Consider the following 24,470-nt stretch of genomic DNA (forward strand, 5'->3'; position numbering starts at 1 on the left):
GACTATTACAAATAAGGCAACTGAATATTAGCATACAAATTTTTGTATGGACATATGCTTTTCATTTCCCTCTAGTAATATTGCACCCAGGAGTGGAATGGCTGGAACATATGGTTAGGTATATGTTTAATATTTAAGAAACTGCCAAAGTGTTTCCAAAGTGAATGTGCCATTTATGCTCCCATAAGCAGTGTATGAACATTCTTATTTCACCACAGTCTCACCATCACTTGCTAAGGTCAGTGTTTTTTTGTTTTTCAGGAATTTTTAAGGTTTTATATTTCAGTAATCTTTACACCTGGCATGGGACTTGAACTCACAACCCTGAAATCAAGGGTCACATGCTCTACCAACTAAGCAACCCAGGTGCCCTTCTTTTGTTTTAATTGAAGTGTAGTTGATACACAGTATTAAATTAATTTCATGTATATAAGGTCAGTCTTTTTTATTTTAGCCATTCTGGTGGCTGTCTAGTGGTAACTCAGTGTGGTTTTAGTTTGTATCCCTAGGATGACTAATGATATCTAGCATCTTTTCATGTATATCTCTTTTGTGAATGGTTTCCCATGATCTTTTGCCTGTTTTTTATTTAAATTGTTTGTCTTAGTGATTGTAGAGTTCCTTTATATATTCTAAATACAGGTCCCTTTTCAGATACATGTTTTAAAATATTTTCTCTCAGTCTGTGGCTTCCCTTTTCATTTTCTTAATAGTATCTTTGCAAGGCGCAAGTTTCAAATTTTGATAAAATCTTTTTTTTTATATTTTATTTTATTTTTTTAAAGATTTTATTTATTTATTTATAGACACACAGAAAGAGAGAGAGAGACACACAGGGAGAGGGAGAAGCAGGGAGCCTGATGTGGGACTCGATCCCGGGACTCCAGGATCACACCCCAGGCTGCAGGCGGCGCCATACTGCTGCGCCACTGGGGCTGCCCTAATATATTTTTCTTTTATGTGTTTTTTTTTATTCCTTTTTTTTTTTTTTTAAAGATTTTATTTTTTAAGTAATCTCTACACCCAGCATGGAGCTCGAACCCACAACCTCAGAGATCGAGAGTTGTACATTCCATTTCCTAAGCCATTAAAAAATGTTTACCAAACCCAGGGTCACTAAGATTTTCTTCTCTGTTTTCCTCTAGAAGTTTTATAGTTTCAGTGCTTACATTTAGGTCTGTGGTGCAGTTTGAGTTACTTTTTTTATATAGGAGTTGATTTTTTTCATTTTTTGCTCTATTTATTAAAAGATTTATTTCCCATATTTTCAGGAATTTTAATTATGTTGATCTGCCTAGTGACTAGACAGACATCATCCATAGATGATTAGATTCTTTTTTTTAAAGATTTTATTTATTCATGAGAGACAGGCAGAGACACAGGCAGAGGGAGAGACAGACTCCCTGCGGGGGAGCCCAATGCGAGACTTGATCCCCAGACTCTGGGATCATGACCTGAGCCAAAGGCAAACGCTCAATCACTGAGCCACCCAGGTGTCCTGTGATAATTAGTTTTTTGTTTTAAGTACTTTTTACTATAGAGCAGTTACTAAAAACATTAAGATGTACTCTATCCTTTCATATCTGTACATTAACAAATACAAAATGAAAACTTCTTTTCCCCTTAAGTCTTGAGGGAACTGTGATTGTTAAGTGAGTTTTCTATTTTCAACTCTTTGGTTTGAAGAAAATTAATATTGGTAAAAAAAAGTCTACAAAGCAGAATCCACTTCAGAGAGCACAGGATGTTTTTATATGAGATAGCAAGAATTTGAATTGACTGTGCTCTTAAGCCTGTGTTTCTTGGTTAACCTGCAGTACTTGTGCCAAAGAACGATCAGCGCTTTGCCTGATCGAGCTTTGCCTCTAAAAGATTCTAGTTCTCTCCTGATGCTACTTCTGCAGTCTTCTCAAGTGATGGCTATTTTTTCTCCTACAGTCTTTAAGTACCACGTAGCCCAGAGGTGGTGGTGCTCCTTAGTGCTGCTTCCAGACTATTCTCCAGCATCTTACCTAAAACCCTAGTTTTGAATCTTGTGACATCATCTACTACCCTTCATTGTTGTTATCATTCCTTCTCATTTTTTTTTTAAGATTTTATTTATTTATTCATGAGAGACACAGAGGGGAGAGAGAGAGAGAGAGAGGCAGAGACACAGGCAGAGGGAGAAGCAGGCTCCATGCAGGGAGCCTGACGTGGGACTTGATTCCGGGCCCTGGGCTGAAGGCAGCGCTAAACTGCTGAGCCACCCAGGCTGCCCTCATTCCTTCTCATTTCTCAACAATACAGGATCCTGGCACACTATTGGCTCCTTCTGGTACTATTCTTATCTACGTTCTGTGATTTGAATATATACGTGGGTGATCTTCATATCCTTGCCTACCAATTTCTTGAACTCTTCTCCGTTGGTCTTCTACTAGATTTCAGCCACTCATACCCATGGTCATACCCCATACTTTATAATTATTCATTGTGTGTAATCCATCCATAATCTCAGTTTTCTTATTACCAGTGGTTGTTTCCTGTCTATCTCACTTCCTCTGGTATCAAGCTTCCAATAATTCTTTAATTCTCTAGTGCCAGTAGGATCTTAATACTGTCCACCTTCACTGCTCACTCTCTCCTCTTATTTAACTAAAATTCCATGGTCAATCATAATTACTCCCTTATATACACTTTTAGCTTCTCTGCCCCTCTCATATTGTATTTGTTTAGCATAGCCATAACTTTGGTTAAAGCTAATGTCCTACTAGTTAATGCTTCTTACCTATGCAGCTGAACCCAGCTGAAAAAATAATGCAAACATGCTGATGGATCTCATTTTAAATTTCTCACCACAAAACTGCAATGTTACCTTATGGGATCTCACAGTCATACTGTGTTTCCCTAGCTCTTTCATTCCCCCACTCTTCCAGATGACTATCTCACACTTTTCTCTTCTCAAACCTCCACTACCTCCTCTCATTTCTCTTATCCGATCACCTTACAAGGTGGGATACATCCTACTTCTGAGGACGTTGAAACAAAACAGTTTCTGTAGAATCCCATGACTACATGTACCCACCTACCAGCATTAGTTTGACTTTGCCTTGCTGCCTGTTATGACACCTATGTGTGGGTTGGTGGTGAAGGATCCTGTCTTAAAGTACCTATACTTTGTATATTGCATCCCATTGCCTCTCACCTACTCAAGATCATCACTTTACCAATTTGTTCCCTTTTTCTTACATCATCACTTTTCCCTTTTCTGCTGGATCATATCCACTAGTAGTGAGCAAATGGTTACTTCTTTTCTCTTTAACAGTACTTCTGATCTCACTGCTGTCAGCCAATTTCTCCTCCCCTTTGTAGCAAAAACTTCTTTAAAGAATAGTTTGTACTCAGTTGTTTTCAGATTTCTCTCTTCTCTTTTAAATCCACTTTTTAGTTAGGGATTTTTTTTTCACCACCATTTTATTAAAACTGCACTTGTTAGGTCACCAATTCTCTACACATTGCTGATTCTAATGGCCCATTCTCAGTCTTTATCTGGACCTGGCAGCAGCATTCAAAGGACTTAAGTCCTTGTAAGCTGTTAAAAATTAGGTTTCCAGGATATTGTTACCTTCCGGGTTTTTCTCCTGTCTCACCTGATGATCTGTATTTCCTTTGCTTATTTTCCTCTTCTATCCTACTTCCAAATGTTGGAGTGCTTAAGGACTCAGACCTTGCTCCTCTACTCTTTTCTGCATTCACTTCCTTGATGATTTCATCTAGTCTCATGGATTTAAAGATCATCCATATCCTAATGACTCTTAAGTTTGTATCTCCAGCATGAATCTTTCCTTTGACCTCCAGACTTAATTAATCATCTATTCAATGTCTCCATTTAAGCCTAAAAGACATTTCAAAGTTATTATATCGAAAACTAAACTCCCTGTCTTCTACCCAAAACCCACTTAGAAATCTCATTTCAGTTGTTGGCATTTTTTTTGCCTTCCGTTGCTTAAACCATTAAACCTTTCTTTTTTTCCCATCCTACATCCAACCTGTCAGGAAATCCTGTTAACTATACTTTATAAATATAATATATTTATATCTAGCCTTTAGCTCTAGCTTCCAGTTTATAGAAAAGCACGGAGACTAGAGGAACAAGTTAGACTAAATCATAAGGAAACAATCAGGCAATTCCAGAAAGTGAGATATTTTATGTTAATTTTTTTTTAAAAATGTTATTTAAGAGAGACAGCGAGCATGAGCAGAGGGGAGAGGCAGGCTCTGCTGAGCAAGGAGCCCAACGTAGGACTTGATCCCAGGACCCTGGGAGCATGACCTGAGCTGAAGGCAGATGTTTAACCAACTGAGCCACCCCAGTGCCCAGAAAGTGAGATATTTTATAGGGTAATTGACCTACTCTTCTCAACAAGTCATGTAGTGATATAAAAGTGGGTAGACTATTCTAAAGAGCCTAAAGAGATGAGAGACACTAACTAAATGTGTTGTGTGGTTCTGGGAAATCCTGCCATATGCAACAGCATGAATTAACCTGGAAGACAATTATGCTTAATAAAATAAGCCAATCGTAGAAAAACAAATAGTGTACGACCCCACTTCTATGAGGTATCTAAAATAATCAAATACATGGAAACGAATGATGGTTACCAGGAGCTAGCAATTGGGGCAAATGGTGAGCTGCTATTCGGTGAGTTTAAAGTTTCATTTATACAAATGAATAAGTCTAGGGTTCTACTGTACAACATTGTGTCTATAGTTAATAACGTGCACTTAAAATTTTGTTGAAAGGATAGATCTCATGTTAAGTATGCTTTCCACAATTTCAAAAACATGTAATGCATGATTTTTCTTGAATCTTGTGTGAATAAATCAACTATAGCAGACATTTTAAGGATAATGTAGGAAGATTGAAAATATGTTGAATATTAGTATTTGGGGAGTGTATGTATATTAAACATATATCAGAATTACAAGAAAGTGCTTTATTAGAGATGTGTAGTGGAGTTTTTAGGAATAAAAATGTTTTTAAAAAATCAAATAATATGGAGCAAATATAACAATGTTAAATCTCTATGGTGGGCATATGGTTGTTCACCATATTTTCTTTCTCTGTATGTTTGGAAAAGGTTTGTTGTTTTTTTTTTTAAAGATTTACTTGAGAGAGACAGTGTGAGTAAAGGTAGGGGCAGAGGGAGAGGGACAGAATCCTCAAGCAGACTCCCTGCTGATTGCAGAGTTCGACATGGGGCTTGATCCCAGGACCCTGAGATCATGACCTGAGCTGAAACCAAGAGTTGGATGCTTAACTGACTGAGCCACACAGGCAGCCCTGGAGAAGTTTTCTAATAAGAATTATTACTTTTATTGCTACCACATTGGCCACCATTATCTTTTTTTTTTTTTTTTTTTTGTATATTTTTTTAATGGAGTTCGATTTACCAACATATACACCCAGGGCAGCCCCGGTGGCACAGTGGTTTGGCGCCGCCTGAGGCCTGGGGTGTGATCCTGGAGACGTGGGATTGAGTCCTGTGTCGGGCTCCTTGTGTGGAGCCTGCTTCTCCCTCTGCCTGTGTCTCTGCCTCTCTCTCTCTCTCTCTCTCTATGAGTAAATAAATAAAATCTTAAAAAAAAAAAAAATAGTATAACACCCAGTGCTCATCCCATCAGGTGCCCCCCCAACAGTGCCCGTCACCCAGTCACCCCATCCCTCTGCCCACCGCCCCTTCCACTACCTCTTGTTCGTTTCCCAGGGTTAGGAGGCCCTCATGTTCATCACCCTCTCTGATATTTCCCATTCATTTTCTCTCCTTTCTGCTTTAATCCCTTTCACTATTTTTTATATTCCTTGAATGAATGAAACCATATAATGTTTGTCCTTCTCCAGTTGACTTCACGCAGCATAATACCCTCCAGTTCTATCCACATTGAAGCAAATGGTGCATATTCATCATTTCTAATGGCTGAGTAATATTCCATTGTATATATAGACCACATCTTCTTTATCCATTCATCTTTTGATGGACACCGAGGCTCCTTCCACAGTTTGCCAATGTGGACATTTCTGCTATAAACATTGAGGTGCAGGTGTCTTGGCTTTTCATTGCATCTGTATCTTTGGGGTAAATCCCCAGGAGTGCAATTGCTGGGTCATAGGGTGGCTCTATTTTTTCTTTGAGGAATCTTCATGCAGTTTTCCAGAGTGGCTGTACCAGTTCACACATTCTCACCAACAGTGCAAGAGGGTCCCCTTTCTCCACATCCTCTCCAACATTTGTTGTTTCCTGCCTTGTTAATTTTCCCCATTCTCACTGGTGTGAGGTGGTATCTCATTGCGGTTTTGATTTGTATTTTCCTGATATTGGCCTCCATTATCTCTTGTCTTTATCATGTTAACAATTTCCTGACTAGGGCATTTTTATGTACTTGCCTGCCCACAATCTAATGTGAATGCAGCAGCCAGAGTGATTCTTTAGTAAGTCAGATTTTCTGCGTAGAACTCTACATCGGTACCCCATTTTGCTCAGGGTAAAAACCAGAGTACTCATGATTGTACATCCTAAGTAATCTGGACTACTTGCTACCATTCTGATAACCTTATTTCTTGAATGAATGAATATAGGCTTGTATATTTTGACTTGGAAGTTAAAAGAAAGCAGCTTTTATCTTTTTTGTTTCCAAGAATAGTTCACCACTGCTCTCTTAAAGTTTTTTTTCTTTAAGATTTTCTTTATTTATTTGACACACAAAGAGAGAGAGAAAGCACACAAGCAGGGGGAGCAGCAGGGAGAGGGAGAAGCAGGCTTCCCATGGAGAGCCTGACATGGGACTTGATCTCAGACCCTGGGATCATGATATGAGTGGAAGGCAGCTGCTTAACTGAACCACCCAGGTGCCCCCACTCTCATTTTTCATCAACAATTTCCCTGATACCAGCTGGATATCCTATAGTTCAGTTCTGATGCTAACTCCTGAGTTAGCACGGACTCCACAAATGAAGTCCCACAAAACTGCCTCCATTCTGGATCCCAGGTGCATGTGGAATCCTCAGCTCACCCCACACTTCTTCCTGGCCAACTACAAATTCAGGAGTTCCTATGAACTCTCTTCCACCCCACTACTTTCAACAATTTTCAGGAATGAAAGAAAACTCAGGAAAGCTTTATACTTACGATTATAGTTTTATTATGAAGAATATAATCCACGAATAGCGAAATGAAGAGATGCATAATGCAAGGGATGAGGCTGAGGGCAGCACAGAACTTATAGCTTCTATGCTGTCTCCAGGCATGCAGCACATTGATGTGTCCAACTTAGAAACTCCTTGAAGCCTGTTGTTCAGGATTTTTTTTTGGGGGGGGGGTTTCATTCCATAGGTGTGATTGAAATTATGAATTCAACCCCCAGACCCTTTCTGGAAGTGGAAGTAGGGTTGGAAGTTCCAGCCCTATAATCATATGATTTGTTCCTTCCAAACTAGCCTCCATCCTGAAGCTACCTGGGATCCTCAGTGAATCACCTCATTAGCATTAACTCAGTTCTGGTCAAAAAGCACTCATTATAAATTACAAAAGACATACTCCTCTCATCTAGGAAGTTCTAAAAGTTTTTGGGAGTTCAGTGCCAAGAACCTGGGATGAAGATTAAATATATTTTTTATTAGACCACAACCACATAATTGATTGAAAGACTAAGATTAGAAGTAGTAAGTTGTGCCTCTAAGTGCCATTAGTCTTAGTTTTCAGAGTTCAAGAAAGAGGGAAAGGAAAATAGATAAGACCAAAAGAGAGAAAATGAGGTCAAGCTGTGGACAGTTAGAAAGCCTCTTACATGGATACTTGTCTTTTTATAGTACCCTGTGTCCTTGGCTCAGAGCCTATCCCTTATGTGCCTTTATTGCTTATTTTGATTAGGGGAGGCTAAGATTTTTTTTAGCCTTTGCTATATTTTTTTATGTCATTATGAAATTTAAATATTATAGCTAACTCTTTTTTTTGTACTGTTTTTTTTTTATTAATTTTTATTGGTGTTCAATTTACCAACATACAGAAAAACACCCAGTGCTCATCCCGTCAAGTGTCCACCTCAGTGCCCGTCACCCATTCCCCTCCAACACCCGCCCTCCTCCCCTTCCACCACCCCTAGTTCATTTCCCCGAGTTAGGAGTCTTTATGTTCTGTCTCCCTTCCTGATATTTCTCAACATTTCTTTTCCCTTCCTTTATATTATTCCCTTTCACTATTATTTATATTCCCCAAATGAATGAGAACATACACTGTTTGTCCTTCTCCGATTGACTTATTTCACTCAGCATAATACCCTCCAGTTCCATCCACGTTGAAGCAAATGGTGGGTATTTGTCGTTTCTAATTGCTGAGTAATATTCCATTGTATACATAAACCACATCTTCTTTATCCATTCATCTTTCGATGGACACCGAGGCTCCTTCCACAGTTTGGCTATTGTGGCCATTGTATAGCTAACTCTTGAATACACATTTAACAGGGGACCAAAATGATTGTTTTGGGTACTTAAAAGATAATTAGAAAATAGACCAAAGAATCAGCCTATCCAGAAGGTACTAATATTTGCCATACTAAGAGATGGAATCAAAATATAGTTTTGGTTTGGGGTCCATTTTAATTTGAGTTCAATAAGAATACTACAGTGCTTAAGTAATCTTAGCAGTACAAATGAAATTTAATGTTTATTTTTGTGAAGGCAAGTGCAGTAGATAATATATTCTTGGAATAATATTACAGATTAAAGTTAAGTGCTTTTTTTGTATTTTTTAGCTTAGGCTATGACTGGTTCATAAGTTATAGTCAAATATGTTATTGGAAAAATATAAGGAAATGGTCTTGTGTGTTTCACGGGTTCTTTTTGCTTGTTTGTTTTTCTTAGCAAGAGTCAGGACATAGTAAGAAGCTAAAGATAGCTTCTTACTCATGAAGAATACTCCAGTAAGCTAATCAGTTGTTTACATGTCTGTGTAGAACTATGATCTATTAAGATTTTGGAGAAAATTACCTTTATGTTGTTTGTTCACAGCCTGAGAGCATTAATTAGGGAGTATTTAGAAAACATTGCTGAAATTGTAAACTACTTATAGGAACAGAGTTATGGCTAGATGCTTGCACATTGAATCAAAGTTTATTACTTGTAAAAGTTACATTGGATGTAAGAAAACTCTAAGACTACAATTTTGGCTGTGTTCTGTCCAAGTAGTAGGTTGGAAGCTTCTGGATAGCTTAAAAGTACTGTCACTTTCCAAATGTATTTTAGACTCCAGGTATTTTTTGAGAACCTGTTATGTGACAGACATGAGGTATTGGGAATGAGTGAATAAGAACAAATACCTGCCCTTAATGAACACAGTGTCATGAATGATATTGGTCTTTCTTTCCTTGTGACCTAATTTATTCAGCATGGAGATAATGAGGCATAGGGCCTTAATGTTGTTTGCTCGAACCAGTTTTATGTTGGACTCTACTGATCTGTTTTAACAAAAATGATTGTATTGCCAACTCTGCTACTTAATTATCTGATCGAACTTGGGAAAAATTACTTGATTTCTGAGTCTGATAGTCCTTAATGGTAACAGGTATAATATCTCTCTTAAAAAGTCCTTATGAATGTAAAGTGCCTGATTCAGTGCCTAATATATTACCATTGCTGCTTAGCAGCGGTTTTTGTTGTCTTCCTTTCCTTTTTTTTTTTTTTTAAAGATTTATTTTTATTTATTTATGATAGTCACAGAGAGAGAGAGGCAGAGACACAGGCAGAGGAAGAAGCAGGCTCCATGCACCGGGAACCGGACGTGGGATTTGATCCCGGGTCTCCAGGATCGCGCCCTGGGCCAAAGGCAGGCGCCAAACCGCTGCGCCACCCAGGGATCCCTGTTGTCTTCCTTTCCTAGCTCAGACATGATTCTCAGATTTTGATTTGGTTATTTTTTTTAAGATTTTATTTATTTATTGTTGAGAGACACAGGGAGAGAGAGAGAGAGGCAGAGACACAGGCAGAGGTAGAAGCAGGCTCCATGCAGGGAGCCCGATATGGGACTGGATCCGGGGACTGCAGGATCACGACCCAGGGCCAAAGGCAGACACTTTAACTGCTGAGCCACCCAGGCATCCCAGGGCTCTTTCTTGATATGGTAATCTTTTAAGGAAACTGTTATTTAAGCAAACTGTTATTATAGCGTTTGATTTGCAATATTTTATTCAGATATTTATAAGTTCATTTACTTGTATTGCTCTAAATTGCAAATTAAGTATCCCAGGAGTTCTTAGAGTATATGATTTATTAGACATTTTAAAAAATTATTTTAAGTAAACTCTGCCCCCAACTTGGGGCTTGAACTTATGACCCCGAGATCGAGTCACATGCTCTATTGACTAAACCAGCCAGGTGCACCTTCTTAGACATTTTAAAGCATTATGTTTTATAAGTTTATGCACTTACTGGTGAAGCTTAAGTATCCTATAGCTGTGAGACCCTGAATTGCCACTCAGCTAATAAATTCAGTGCTTTTGTCTTTGAGTAATCATGAGCCACTTAGCAGCAAACTCAGATTGCCGGCCTTATGAGTCTTTTTTGGTTGGAAAGACTAACACTTGATTTGCAATAATTATGCTTTTTTTTAGATTTCAAGTATCAAAAAATATTGAATATTTTCTAATTTCTGAATTTTTATAATAATTCTTTAGTATTTTAGTAGAATTCACTCAATTGTTTTCTTTGCATTCTATTTTTATGAGGTTTTAAGGAAAAAGGACACTTTTGGGGGGTAGAATGCCCTTTTTTTTTTTTTTTTAAAGATTTTATTTATTTATTAATGAGAGACACAGAGAAAGAAGCAGAGATCCAGGCAGAGAGAGAAGCAGGCTCCATGCAGGGAGCCCAATATGGGACTTGATCCCGGGACTCCAGGATCATGTCCTGGGTCAAATGAAGGCCCTTAACTGCTGAGTCACCCAGGCATCCCTAGAATGCCCATTTTACAACAGTCACTTTCTCTGAAAACTCACCCTTATCCTGCCAAATGTGGTCAGTCTTCCCTCCTAAAGTTGTGTGTGACCTACTCGCAGCCCTCTGTCCTTTTGGTCACATATAAATTGGATTAGGGATGAAAAACAGATGCTAGCCTGATCCATGAGTCACTTAATAAAGCTAATCAGATCTTCAAAAAAAGAATAACAGACTCTAGCTAGATTATTGGAATGATCTGAGAATTTAGAATTGGGATGGAATGATGGCTGGTCTTTAAATGATTTGCTTGATCTGAAGTGTTGAAGACTTGGAACGTGTATGCAGTAGTGTATATGGAGAAACAGAAAAAAGTCAGTCTGCAGAAAGAAATGGTATAGTTGGACAGAAAAAAAGAAGGAGAGTACTGTCCGGATTCCTAACAGCTTTTCCTTATTCTACTACTTTGTGAGGCCCAGTTATCCTTCAATACCATAACATATCTCTGTGATCTTCCAATAAGTTTCCCCTTTTTGTACAACGTTGCTCAAATTAGTTTCTCTTAATTTTTTATTATTTTGTTGTTGAACTTCTACTAAAAAAGCTGGATTGTTTTAAAAATAAAATGGGTATGAATATCCACATACAGAAGAATGAATTTAGACCCCTCCCTATACTATACACAAATGGATCATAGATCTAAGTATAAGAACTAGTACTGTAAAACTCTTAGAAAATGAAAGGACAACTCACTGATGTGAGAAATTATTTACATGTTTTATGTCTGAGAAGGGGCTTTTTTTCTTGAATACTAAGGGAAGAAAAAAACCTCAAAACCCATAAGATATGAATATGCTCTTAACTCAATAATAAAAGGTCAACCCAATTTTTTAAAATAAGCAGAGACTGAATAGACTTTTCTCCAAAGAGAATATATAAATGGCCAGTGCTCAACATGTTTAGTCATCAAGAAATGTAAATCAAAACTACAGTGACATACTACTTCACATCTACTTAGGATGGCTATAATTGAAAGGACAGAAAATAACAAGTGTTGGCAAGGCTATGGAGAAATTGGAACCAACATACATTGCTGGTGGGAATATAAAGTGGTGTAGCTACTTTGGAAAACAGTTTGGCCTTGCTTCAAATGTTAAACATAGAGTTATTATGGAACCTAGCAATTACACTCCTGGGCCACAAAGAAACATGTCCACACAAAACAGTGCACAAAAAAAAATCATTATTCATAATAGCTAAAAAGTGGAAACAACCCAAATGCACATCAGCTAATGCATGGATAACCAGAATGTATTATAATGTATTATAAATGGAATATTGTTAAACTATAAAAAGAAATGAAGTGGTGATACATACTATAATATGAATGAATCCACCAGACACAAAAGACCACGCAGTGTATGATTTCATTTATATGAAATGTCCATAATAGGCAAACCTATGGAGACAGAATGGCAATGAGTAATTCCCAGGGGCTGAGAGAGAGAGGGAAATGGGGAGTGGTAATGGTTTCTTTTTGGGAAGATGGAAATGTCCTAACATTAGATCATGGTTATGGTTGTACAACTCTGTGAATGTACTGAAATTCATTGCATTGTATACTTTTTTTTTTTTTAAGATTTTATTTATTTATTCATGAGAGACCGAGAGGCAGAGACATAGCAGAGAGAGAAAGCAGGCTCCATGCAGGGAGCCTAATGTGGGACTCAACCCCAGGACTCCAGGATCACGCCCTGGGCTGCAGGCAGGCGCTTAACTGCTGATCCACCTAGGTGTCCCCATTACATTGTATACTTTAAATGGATGAGTTCTACGGTATATGCATTATATCTCAATAAAACTATTGTTTTAAGATTTTTATTCATGAAGGAGAGAGAGAGAGAGAGAGAGAGAACGAACCAGGCTCCATGCAGGGCTTGATCCCGGATCTCCAGGATCAGGCCCTGGACTGAAGGCAGTGCTAAACTGCTGAGCTACCCGGGCTGCCCTCAATAAAACTATTTTTAAAAGCTATTTAATACAAGCTTCAAAAACAATTATGAGATAATAAAAAATTTTTTAAATAAGTAATAGATTTGTACAGTGGTAACTAAAAAATGGTTGTAATTGATTTTTCATAAATTTTATACCCAAGTACATTTTTCTTTAACAATAACATTTAAAATTATAAGTAGCATGTTACTTCATTTAAAGATCTGAACAAAATTTAGTACTGATTGTATGTATCATTTTGAGTGACCGTTTAAGTTGAAACGTAAATTTTTTTTTTTCCTAACATACTTCTCTCATTGCCATTATTTTTTTTGGGTGAATGGAGACAGTTGTGGCATTATGGAAAGATCATAGCACTTAGCACTTGCTAAAGCAGGGCAGACATAGGTGTTCAGTATTGATCTTGAACAAATAATTTAATGTCTTAGAGCATTGGTTTCAAAAACCTTAAAATAAGGATCATGCTGGGCTAAAAAATTCTTTTTTTCTTTCTATTTAGAGTAGTTTGGGTGGTTTTCCTAAGAAAAATAAGTATAAGTAGATTCATAGGTGTTTCAGTTTGGCCATACCAATGTTATCTTAGTTTTTGGGTTTCTTTGTAAGATTTTGTTTATTTGACAGAGAGAGTAGGGAACAGCACAAACAGGGAGAGCAGCACTAGGAAAGGGAGAAGCAGACTCTCTGCTGGGCAGGGAGCCCAACACAGGGCTCCATCCCAGGACCCCAGGACCATGACCCAAGCCAAAGGCAGACACCCAACTGACTGAGCCACCCAGGCGCCCGTTATCTTAGATTTTAAGCATTTTGCAAACATGTTCCAACTTGTCTAATGCTTAGTATTATATGTGAGAAAATAGGTTGTTGGTCTATACTAGTTAAAGAAACTGAAATTTTGGGGCACCTGGGTGGTGCAGTCAGTTAAGTGTTAGACTCTTGATTTCAGCTCATATTGTGAGATCATGCCCCAAGGTGGGCTCTGCACTGAGCCCAGAGTCTGCTTAAGACCCTCTCCTCCTACCTCTGTCCCTTACCCCTCCCCCACATGCTCACACTTTCTCCCAAATCTTTAAGAAAATAAAGAAATTGAAATTTTAATAACATTATTGGTGACTTTCAAAGTATTAAGTGATGGAGATTGTAATATTAACTGCGAGGCTTATGTTAACCTTTTTCTTGATATATTTCTTTTGTCTAAAATTATCATTTTTGACTGGTTTTATACATTATTGTGTCTAAAAGTTATGTTAATTCAGGGGAACTAAACAAGGCAGGCGCTGTTGTTTTTAAAAATACAACAACCATATGTTATCATTTTTCATGTTTTAGTTTTTGATAATATGTGTATTATTTTATGATGTGCTGATAACAGGTTGACTTTAGAGAAATCTATTGTAATTGCATTCGGTCTCCAGACTGAGTTATTTGGTGATAGATAAATGGCAAATACATTTTTATGTTGCAATTAAGTGATGTTATGGGATAAGTTTCAATTTTTTTTTAAATCTTGATAACTGCATGATTAATATGCGAGTTTTTTCTTATTTGCAGAGATCCTGCATATTTTGATGAAAATTGGCTAAACAGAATCAAAACCGAAGTAGGAGATAATTGGAGGCTAAAGGTATTTTCTTTTTATTTTCCCATCTGTTAAATAGTTTTTTAGTAGCATACATATAATATTTGTTGAACTTTCACCTGATGTGTTCAGTGAGCTTTAGAAACCTAGCTTGCCTAGTGAAATAATCCAAAATTAAAGATCGGAGGTAACCTGAAGTTGCTCACAAAGATATGTATAGTATGTCAGTGAAGTCAGTGACTACGGGCATGGACTCTAGAGCTAGAGTGCCTGGATTCATATCAACTGTCTGGGAAAGTCTTCTCACCATTTGGTACCTCAGATTCTCCATTTTAAAAATGAGGATTTTAATAGGATCTACCTCACAATAAATGAATTGTGAAATAATTCACAATAATAAATGAATTAGCGTATGTAACAGACTTAGGATAGTGCACGGGTAATGCTAGTTGCTAGTGTTGTTATTATTAATAATGAGAAAATATTGGTCATTGTTAACTGAGTCCAGAACACTAAGAGAATGACGTATTTTTATTTCCTTCTTAGTAGCCTTAAGTTCCAGTATTTCTCAAGCTTCTTTGAGAAAGCCAAAACCCACAGTAAGAAATACAGTTTACAAAAAAAAAAAAAAAAAAGAAATACAGTTTACATTGCAGCCTCCTGTCCACCTAAACATATGTCCATAGATAGTAAGTTTTTTCCCTTATTCTATTCATTGATGATTTAATTTTAAAAAATATTAGTTACAACCCACTACATTATTTTAACTTTAAATTTTGAAATAATTCTAGATTCACAAGGGGTTGCAAATAATTGTACAGGGAAATTCTGTGTACCTTTCACTCAGTTTCCCCAGTGATTACATCTTGCATGACTATAATACAATATCAAAACTAAGGAACTGACATTGGTATGATCAAGTGCCCTTTTGCCCTTTTGTGTTTGTGTGTACAGTTCTGTGTAGCTCCAGCAATAATGTAGTTTCCTATAATGCTCACCACAATGAAGACAGAGGTGTTCCATCTCTGCAAGATTTCCACGATGCTGCCTTTATGACCACCTTCACACCACACACTCCTCACCCTAATCCCTGGAAACCACTAGTTTTTTCTCCAACTCTATAATTTTGTTACACTAAATTGATTTTTATGACCAGTGATGATTATGACTGGCAGTTTGGAAAGCTCTAGAACCATTTCTTTTTGATACAGAGAGGTAGAGACTCGGAAATGCAAATCAGTAAGCCTGTGAAGACCCTAGACTTGAGATATGCTAAACTTGGTTTGTCTTTATATTTCTTCCAAAAAACATATTTGATGAAAAATAGTCATTGATGGCTTAAATTTGGGTCTGCCAAAATTTAATTCCTTTTGTTTATTACTAAGCTAGAATGAAGGGACACTGGTTTAAGCTACTGGCATTTGTTTTGTTTTGTTTTGTTTTAAGATTTTATTCACTTATTTATTTGAGAGAGAGAGAGAGCAGAGATCATGAGCAGTGGGGAGGGGCAGAGGGAGAAGCAGACTCCCTGCTGAGCAGGGAGCATGATGTGAGGCTTGATCCCAGAACCCTGAGATCATGACCTGAGCCAAAGGCAGGGGCTTAACAGACTGAATCACCCAGGTGCCCCTTAAGCTACTGTTTTAAATAAATAATAATAAAAAAAAAGGAATAGGCAATTTAATGATTGTATATTTATATAATTATTATTTAGAGAGAGAGTGGGGGAGGGGTGGAAGGAGAGGGAGAGACAGAATGCCAAGCAGGCTCCACGCCCAATGCAGAGCTCAGTGTGGGGATCTGAGCCGAAATCAAAGAGTAATTGACTCAACTGACTAAGCCACATAGGCGTGCCTAATGATTACTTTTTAATGTTATAATGTGTAAAGCAGTTCTGGGTATTTAAAATAATGCTACTAATTAATTTGTGTTTGCTTGCTCTCTTGACTGAAGGAGGAGTTGTATATACCCCACCTTACATACACACAACATACATCTGTACACACATTATCTTAATATCGTGAGTGTGGCAAAGACAGTAATATAGAGAAGGGGATATACTGTATCATATTTTTTTTTCTTAAAGATTTTATTTATTTATTAATGAGAGACACAGAGAGAGAGAGAGGCAGAGACACAGGCAGAGCGAGAAGCAGGCTCCATTCAGGGAGCCTGATGTGGGAATCGATCCTGGGACTCCAGAATCAGGCCCTGGGCCCAAGGCAGGCGCTCAACCACTGAGCCACCCAGGGATCCTATCATATTTTTTTTTTGAAGATTTTATTTATTTATTAGAGACACAGAGAAAGTGGGGGGTGGGGGCAGAGACACAGGCAGAGGGAGGAGCAGGCTCCGTGCGGGGAGCCCAACGAGGGACTCGATCCTGGGTGTCCAGGATCATGCCCTGGGCTGAAGGCGGCGCTAAACCGCTGAGCCACCAGGGCTGCCCACTTTATCATATTCTTAATATTCAGAACTGGAAATGTCAGTTCTGATTTGTATTCCTGTTCTCCATATTTTATCCTATGTTGTATTTTTCCAATTTCAAGATACCATTAATTATAAAATATGTAGCTCTTTTCAATGGGAAGGAAACTACCATTTTAAAGCAACACATTGATTTTTGAGACATTTTAATGTCAAATATTAAAATATGAAAAAATGAGCATTCTAGGATAAAGAAAGCAAAGTATATTATATATTTTCCATGTCTCCAAATTTTCTAGAAGTATAAACATGTTACTTTATGAGGTTTTTTTTTTTTAATAAGTTTTTAGAAAAAGAAAAAATAAGTTTTTAGGGCACCTGGGTGGCTCATTTTAGCATCTGACTCTTGGTTTCAGCTCAGGTCCTGATCTCATGAGATTGATCTGCACATTGGGCTCCATGCTCACCAGGGAATCTGCTTCTCTCCCTTTCTGCTGGGCCCCCTTTCTCCCCACCACTCACACTGTCTCTTTCTCAAAAAAAAAAATAATAATGTTTTAAAAAAGTTTTCAACTTATTTTTTCTCTTAAAAAGGTCTGAAAAAAATACGTCTGATTCACTGGATCACATGTATGATTAAGCCTCTTTTACCTGATAGTCACAGGTTCTTTCATCTTATGTCCTAGCACATCTTTAGCTACTAACATTGAGTAGGTACAGTGAGGTAGATGGTCAACAGGATCATATTGTGTACACATTTAATTAATACAAATTTAACTATGAGTTGAGTCAAAAAAAAAAAAAAGGAAAAAATAACAGCTTAAATAAATATTATAGGTGATTCTACTGGTCATTTCACTCAGATAACACATAGGCCAGTAAACCCTTGCTTTGGAGTGGTTGAGTGATAGAAAACATCACCTTGTTTCTAGGATGCTTTTTTTTTTTTTTTTTTTTTTTTTAAAGTAGGCTGCAGGGATGCCTGGGTAGCTCAGCGGTTGAGCCTCTGCCTTTAGCTCAAGGCATGATCCTGGAGTCTTGGGATCAAGTCCCACATTGGCTCCCTGTATGGAGTCTGCCTCTCCTCCCTCTGCCTATTTCTCTTCCTCTCTCTCTGTGTGTCTCTCACGAATAAATACAATCTTTAAAAAAATAAAATAAAGTAGGCTGCACACCCAGTGTGGAGCCGAATGTGGGGCCCAGACACATGACCCTGAGATCAAGACCTGAGCTAAGATCAAAAGTCAGACACCCAACTGACTGAGCCACCCAGGCACCCCAGGATGCTGCAACAAATATCTTGCAATGCTGACAGTTACACTAGCATTTCAAGATATAATAGTATTTTTAATTGTATGGCTCCTAAATATTTACTTTGGCTAAAGAAACAGTAGTCTTTTCTGACAGTGGAGAGAATTTGGAGACATTATATGTTGTAGGTTACTTTAAGAGATTCCCAATTTTTGTCAGTGTGATCATAACGTTGAAAATTTAACATTATTGGAAACAGTTTTTTTTTTTTTTTAAATTTTTTTTAATTTTATTTATTTATGATAGGCACACAGTGAGAGAGAGAGGCAGAGACACAGGCAGAGGGAGAAGCAGGCTCCATGCACCGGGAGCCTGACGTGGGATTCGATCCCGGGTCTCCAGGATCGCGCCCTGGGCCAAAGGCAGGCGCCAAACCGCTGCGCCACCCAGGGATCCCAGTTTTTTTTTTTTAATAAATCTCTTGAGATCACATAAATTAAGCCATTGATAGCCCTTTTTTGATGATTATGGTAATTCACATGTGCTGTTGAATTTTGTTTTTTATATTTATGATTCGAATAATTCAGAAGGTTTTTTTTTAAGATTTTATTTATTCATAGAGACACGGGGGGGGGGGGGGGTGCAGAGGCACAGGCAGAGGGAGAAGCAGGCTCCATGCAGGGAGCCTGACATGGGACTCGATCTAGGGTCCCCAGGATCACACTCTGGACTGCAGGCGGTGCTAAACCGCTGTGCCACCGGGGCTGCCCTTGAAGGTTTTTTTAAAGATTTTATTTATTTGAGAGAGCAAGTGAGCATGAACAAGTATGAGCAGGGGGGACGGGCAGAGGGAGAGGGAGAGGAGGAGGAAGAGGAAAAGACGCTTCACTGAGCAGGGAGCCTAACAGACAACTTAATCCCAGTACCCTGAGATATCATGACCTGAGTCTAAGGCACATGCTTAACTGACTGAGCCACCCAGGTGCCCCCAGGAATTTTTTATGTTAAATTATAATTTGATCTGTGCTTGGCCTTTACCCAGTTTTATCTCTCTCTAAACAGATAAGCAATTTAAAGAAAATTTTAAAGGGAATCCTGGATTACAATCATGAGGTAAGGACTTTTTTCTCAACTGCTTAGAGGTAGAATTATAGGACAATTTAACTTTATGTTTTACAATAGTTCCAAGTAAAGGAAAATTTACCTCAAAATTAGTAATCTGTTAATCTTCCATTTTATAGTTTTTAGGATGTTGGTTTGAACAACTATTAGGTAGTTATTAGATAAATGCTCTTTTTCACTATAATATATGGATAGTTATAGATGATTATTAATTTATGTTATACTTTCTTTTCTGCCATTTATTAAGCTCTCTTCTCTTCTCCCCTTGTGAAGGTGGTTTAGAATCCAGGCATTATTATATTACAGCCAAATTCCTTGCTTACTTTAGTTTGATTCCTTGGCAAACCCCCATCTCTAGATTATCTTAGTTTATCCTCTGAGTCTGCATCAGAACAGTCAAGTAATGGCTTGGGGGGAAAAAAATCATGAAGTAGAACTAGTTTTACTTCAAATTTTGTGGTCACAGATACCAGATGAACACAACATAGCCTGGAAACCTATGTTATGTTTTTACTATTCTTTCCCACAAGTTTACCTGCATTTATACCTACATCTTATACTTATATCATTTATCTTCACAGCTCAGTAAGTGATCCTGTCATCCATCCTGTTACTCAAGCCCAAAACCTATAAACAATCCTATAGTCCGTCCTTCTTTTGATATCATCATAAGACCTACTAGTTAAATCTCCAAAATACAGCTTTTTCCATCTCTACTGCTACCACTTTGTACCCAGCCATCATTAGCTCTCAGAGTTCTAGAGTATTCTGGTTGGTAACCCTGATTTCACCCATTCCCTTCTATTGTCTGTTCTTATTCTTCACTCTAAAGCCAGAATAATTTTTAAAAATATAAATTTGATTATGTCATTCTTCTGTCTTTTATGGTTTTCCATTGTATTGATAATCAGATTCATACATATTACCATGAGCCACCAGACACTGCATGACCTCCTTACCCTGCTCACTGATAGCACTAGAGCCATATTCATCCTGCTTCTGTGCTTAGGATTTTCTTTTTTCACTGTATGGTTATTAGACAGGAACTGACCCATTTGTCTGCATATATTTCATTTCATTTGGGGCCAATTTCCCCGTAAAGGAATCCTCCATTCTCCTTCCTGATAATAAGTGTTTGGCTATCAGCATTTTTGAGTCAAATAGAGTGAATATGTCTGGGGAGCGTCTTACTGTTGGGGCATGAACCTATATTTAATCTCCCCTCTTTCTGGTACCCCATTCAGAATCTCTCTGGCTATGCTTTGAACTTTAGAGAATTTGTCTTTCTAGGGGCAGTTGAAGATATCAAAGTATTCAGTTTCTTTGCTCAGTGTATATACATACCAGATTGGGGTCTAAGTTACGGTGATGAATATTGTTATAACTTAGATATGGAAGGTAAAAATAGAAATTGGGAGTGGAATTGGGATTATAGCTCTGTCCTTAGCAATGAGTTTCTGGTACTGACAAACTAATTTGTATCAAATATTTTATTTGGACACATAAATGTGAATGCAATTCTGATCCTTTGGTCCGCATTCAGATTTTAGGACAGCAAATTAATGACTTTACCCTTCCTGATGTGAACCTTATTGGAGAACATTCTGATGCGGCAGAGCTCGGAAGGATGCTTCAACTCATCTTAGGCTGTGCTGTAAACTGTGAACAGAAGCAAGGTAATTTATTTGATATTAGTGTATGCATTTAAAATAATTAAGGAAAGTAATACATATTATATATATTATTTATAAATCGCCAGTGCAAACAATAACATCTTCATAAGGCCACCCTCAAACAATGCCTTTTTCTGTTTGTTTGTTTTTTAAGTTGGTTCCATACCCAACATGGGTCTCCAACTCATGACTGAGAAATCAGAGTTGTGTGCTCTACCTCCTGAGCCAGCCAGGTGTCCTAAGCAATGCCATTTTCTACAATTTTGCTAGTACTTTGTTTGCAAGCATAAGAGTTTTGCAACTTAGAATACATTTAATTGTGATGATAGTCTTTCCTTTTAAGCAAGACTGCATAATTTTTTTAGTACATTATTTTTAACTACACTGAATGTGATGAAACTTGCTGTTGGACAAGGTCCTGCTAAAGTAATGTCAGTAATAATGAGAATGTTACACTCATCATCGGTGCAGCTCTAGGAACTTAAAGTTGGATACTTTAGATTGTGAGTATGAAGGATTTATTTCACAAATATTTACTGAATTCATGTATTATACTGGGGCTAGGAGCACAGTGCCAGACAGAACAGAGACAGCACCTGCCCTTGTGGAACTGGTAGGTGAGTGAAGGGAGGGCACACATACCTGTGTGATCCAAGTGGTGACGAGTGCCATGAGGTAAAGTGTAATGGTGGGGGGAGCCAGTCCAGGCGTTTGCCAGGGATGTTATTTAAGCAAAGATGTGGAGGAGGATGGATTAAGAGTAATCTGAAATGTAGGAACTGAATGTCAGAAAAACTTAAGTTACCTTTGAGAGATTTTTAAAAAACCACAAGTATTATTAGAGAATAGTAAGGAAGGGATAAAGGGTGATGAAACAGATGAAAAGTAGACAGGGACTACTCTAAACAATGATGCAGTATTTTACTGTTATACTAGAAGACCTTCATAGAAGACAGATTTTTTTTTTAAGCCCAAAGGCTTTTTTCTTATTCCTTCTACCTCAGCCATGGTAATGCAAAACAGATTTTTATTTATCTATACGTTTTCAGTGTTCTAATAATAAGTTTAATAATGGTCAACATTGTTTTCTTGAAGCCATGACTGATATTTGGTCTGTGATCTGGCTGTTTTTTCTAACAATGTATTTATTTCTCTTTGTCCCCATGCCTTTTAAATTTTAGCGTGTATTCTCTTATATTAAGTTTTAGATTATTTCTTCAATTCAACTGAAGAATTAAAATAGAGAATTTTCTACATTTGTGAGTTTTGTATATTAACTAAGCATTTTTTGTCAAAGATTAGAAGATTAGTGTAAATAAGATTCAAGACACATTAAATCTCTAAGTAGATGCTTTGATTTTAAAAGGTGTATGATAAATTATTTAATATGGTTCACTGATTTCACATAATGACCTCTTCTCTGTTGATTCTGTTAAGAAATCCATCAACTCCTAGAAGCATTTAACTGTTAAGGGTTGGCTAATTTACCATGGGGTGGAAATAGGAAAAGACAGGGGTGTTACCTCTATCCATACATAGCCCTATGGAAAAGCAGACAGTCATAATATTTATCCAGCTTCTCACACAGACCAAATGTTGTGTAACACCTAAATTTGGTTTCTCCTCTGAAATTGTATATAAGTGATGAAAACATTGAATAGGATTTTAGTATCATATTTATCCAGAGGGCATTCTGTATTTTCAGAAGCAGACTTGAGAACAAAGAATCAAAGTAAGTGAGTTTCTGAGTTCAGTATTACCTGTTACTGCACATTTATGATGTGTAATGTGAGGCTTACTAAAGCAGCTCTTCCATTTGCTATGTGACTGACATTTGGACTAGGCATTTGGCTTGTTTTCTCATCTACAGAATGAGGATATAAAACCTGATGGTTATGAGGAGTAAATGAAATTGTATATGCACATTTTGCTTTGTAATCCATAATGCACTATACAAATAGAAAAGGCCTTATGTTTAGATGAGTTTTTCAACTACAAAAATAAGGAGCAATAGCTCAGAACATTGACCTAGCATACATTTATGTTGGCCATCTGGCTTCTCAAATGGGGAAAATAACTAGTGCTAAAATTGAAAAAGCAAAGAGTAGTAGTAGAAGACACACTCATAGTAATTATTGAGTGTCTCTCTTCTGCCTGGTACTCCTTTAGGTAGTAACAGAACAAAAATAGTTTTTACACAGCAGGAAAACTAAGTATTATATGACTTGCCCAAGATTTCTGTTTGAGAAAAGCTAGGCAAGGACTGCAATCCATGGCTCTCCGTGTTTAAACATCATATTCTTTATACTAAGCTGCTGTAAATTCTGGTGCTAAAATCTAAGTTTTCAATATAGTCTTATTGACATAGCACACCTCATTCTCTAGCATTGCCTCATAGATCTGCACCAGTAATCATACATACTTGTATTTTGGACACTAAAGATTCGTTATTTATTTATTTATTTATCTATCTTTCTTTTCAAAAATTGTACATTAACATAGTTCTCATCATCATTTTATCATGTAGCATTTTACGGTGTTCGCGGGGAAGGGCCTTGACGTGGCAACACCGCTTCTTAACTAACGCTTCCCCTCTCACACCTAACTAACTTCCTAACATCCCTGTTCCCACTGTTATTTTCTTCACTTCCAATAGGCTGTCATTAAATTTTCCTTCTCCATTATCAGTGCCACTACTTTTTCTTTTCCATGTTCACAGTTTTTTATTTTGAGGGCTATTTAGTCATCCTAGCTGTGCCATTTTCTCCAGACCCTTGGGATTCTGCATTTGGCACCTTTGAACACAGTATCTAAAAGCACTTCCTTGGGACGCCTGGGTGGCTGAGTGGTTGAGCATCTGCCTTTGGCTCAGGCCGTGATCCTGGTCTAGGGATTGAGTCCTGCATCAGGCTCCCTGCCTGGAGCCTGCTTCTCTCTCTGCCTGTGTCTCTGCCTCTCTCCCTGTGTCTCTCATGAATAACTAAATAAAATCCTTAAAAAAAAAAAAAAGTCTGTGATCCATTTAAAAATAAGCACTCCCTTGCATTCCAAGACCTACAGGATGTTCCTTGTTAACAAAACAGAACAAAAAATTGAGCTCAGAATAAAGGATTTCTTTTTCCCAAATAGTGGTTCTGATACATTCCTACTGTTGTCCTAAGAAATCCTGTGATTTAAGGATGTTGTGTATATTTATTTGTATGTGTCTCCACACATTTGATTGGGTACAAGTATCCTTAGAACAACACTTGCCTAAGAATATGCCTTTGATTAACAAAAAGCTTTGACTGTAATAACCAGAATGTCCGAATGTCACAGTTTAGTAGTGCTTTCAAAGTACTTTGTTTTTTGGGTTTTTTTAATGAGTTATCTGTCACGTAAAGCATTATACAGCTTGGCATTCCACATACATGAGTCTCTTACCAAAAGATCACTTCAGCAG

The 24,470-nt window shown here is 37.6% G+C and overlaps 1 protein-coding gene across 2 annotated transcripts in view; it reads left to right on the top strand.

The window, feature by feature from the left end:
• The window catches only part of HOOK3 (hook microtubule tethering protein 3), a 107,605-nt gene that overhangs the window by 15,181 nt on the left and 67,954 nt on the right, over positions 1-24,470 (top strand). For both annotated transcript variants that reach the window (XM_041751668.1, XM_041751669.1), the window contains exons 3-5: positions 14,528-14,600; positions 19,296-19,346; positions 20,899-21,031. In XM_041751668.1, coding sequence (XP_041607602.1) covers positions 14,528-14,600; positions 19,296-19,346; positions 20,899-21,031 — 257 coding nt within the window. The remainder of the gene's footprint in view (positions 1-14,527; positions 14,601-19,295; positions 19,347-20,898; positions 21,032-24,470) is intronic.

Source organism: Vulpes lagopus, chromosome 4 (genome assembly GCF_018345385.1).
Source record: "Vulpes lagopus strain Blue_001 chromosome 4, ASM1834538v1, whole genome shotgun sequence".
NCBI classification, from domain to species: domain Eukaryota; kingdom Metazoa; phylum Chordata; class Mammalia; order Carnivora; family Canidae; genus Vulpes; species Vulpes lagopus.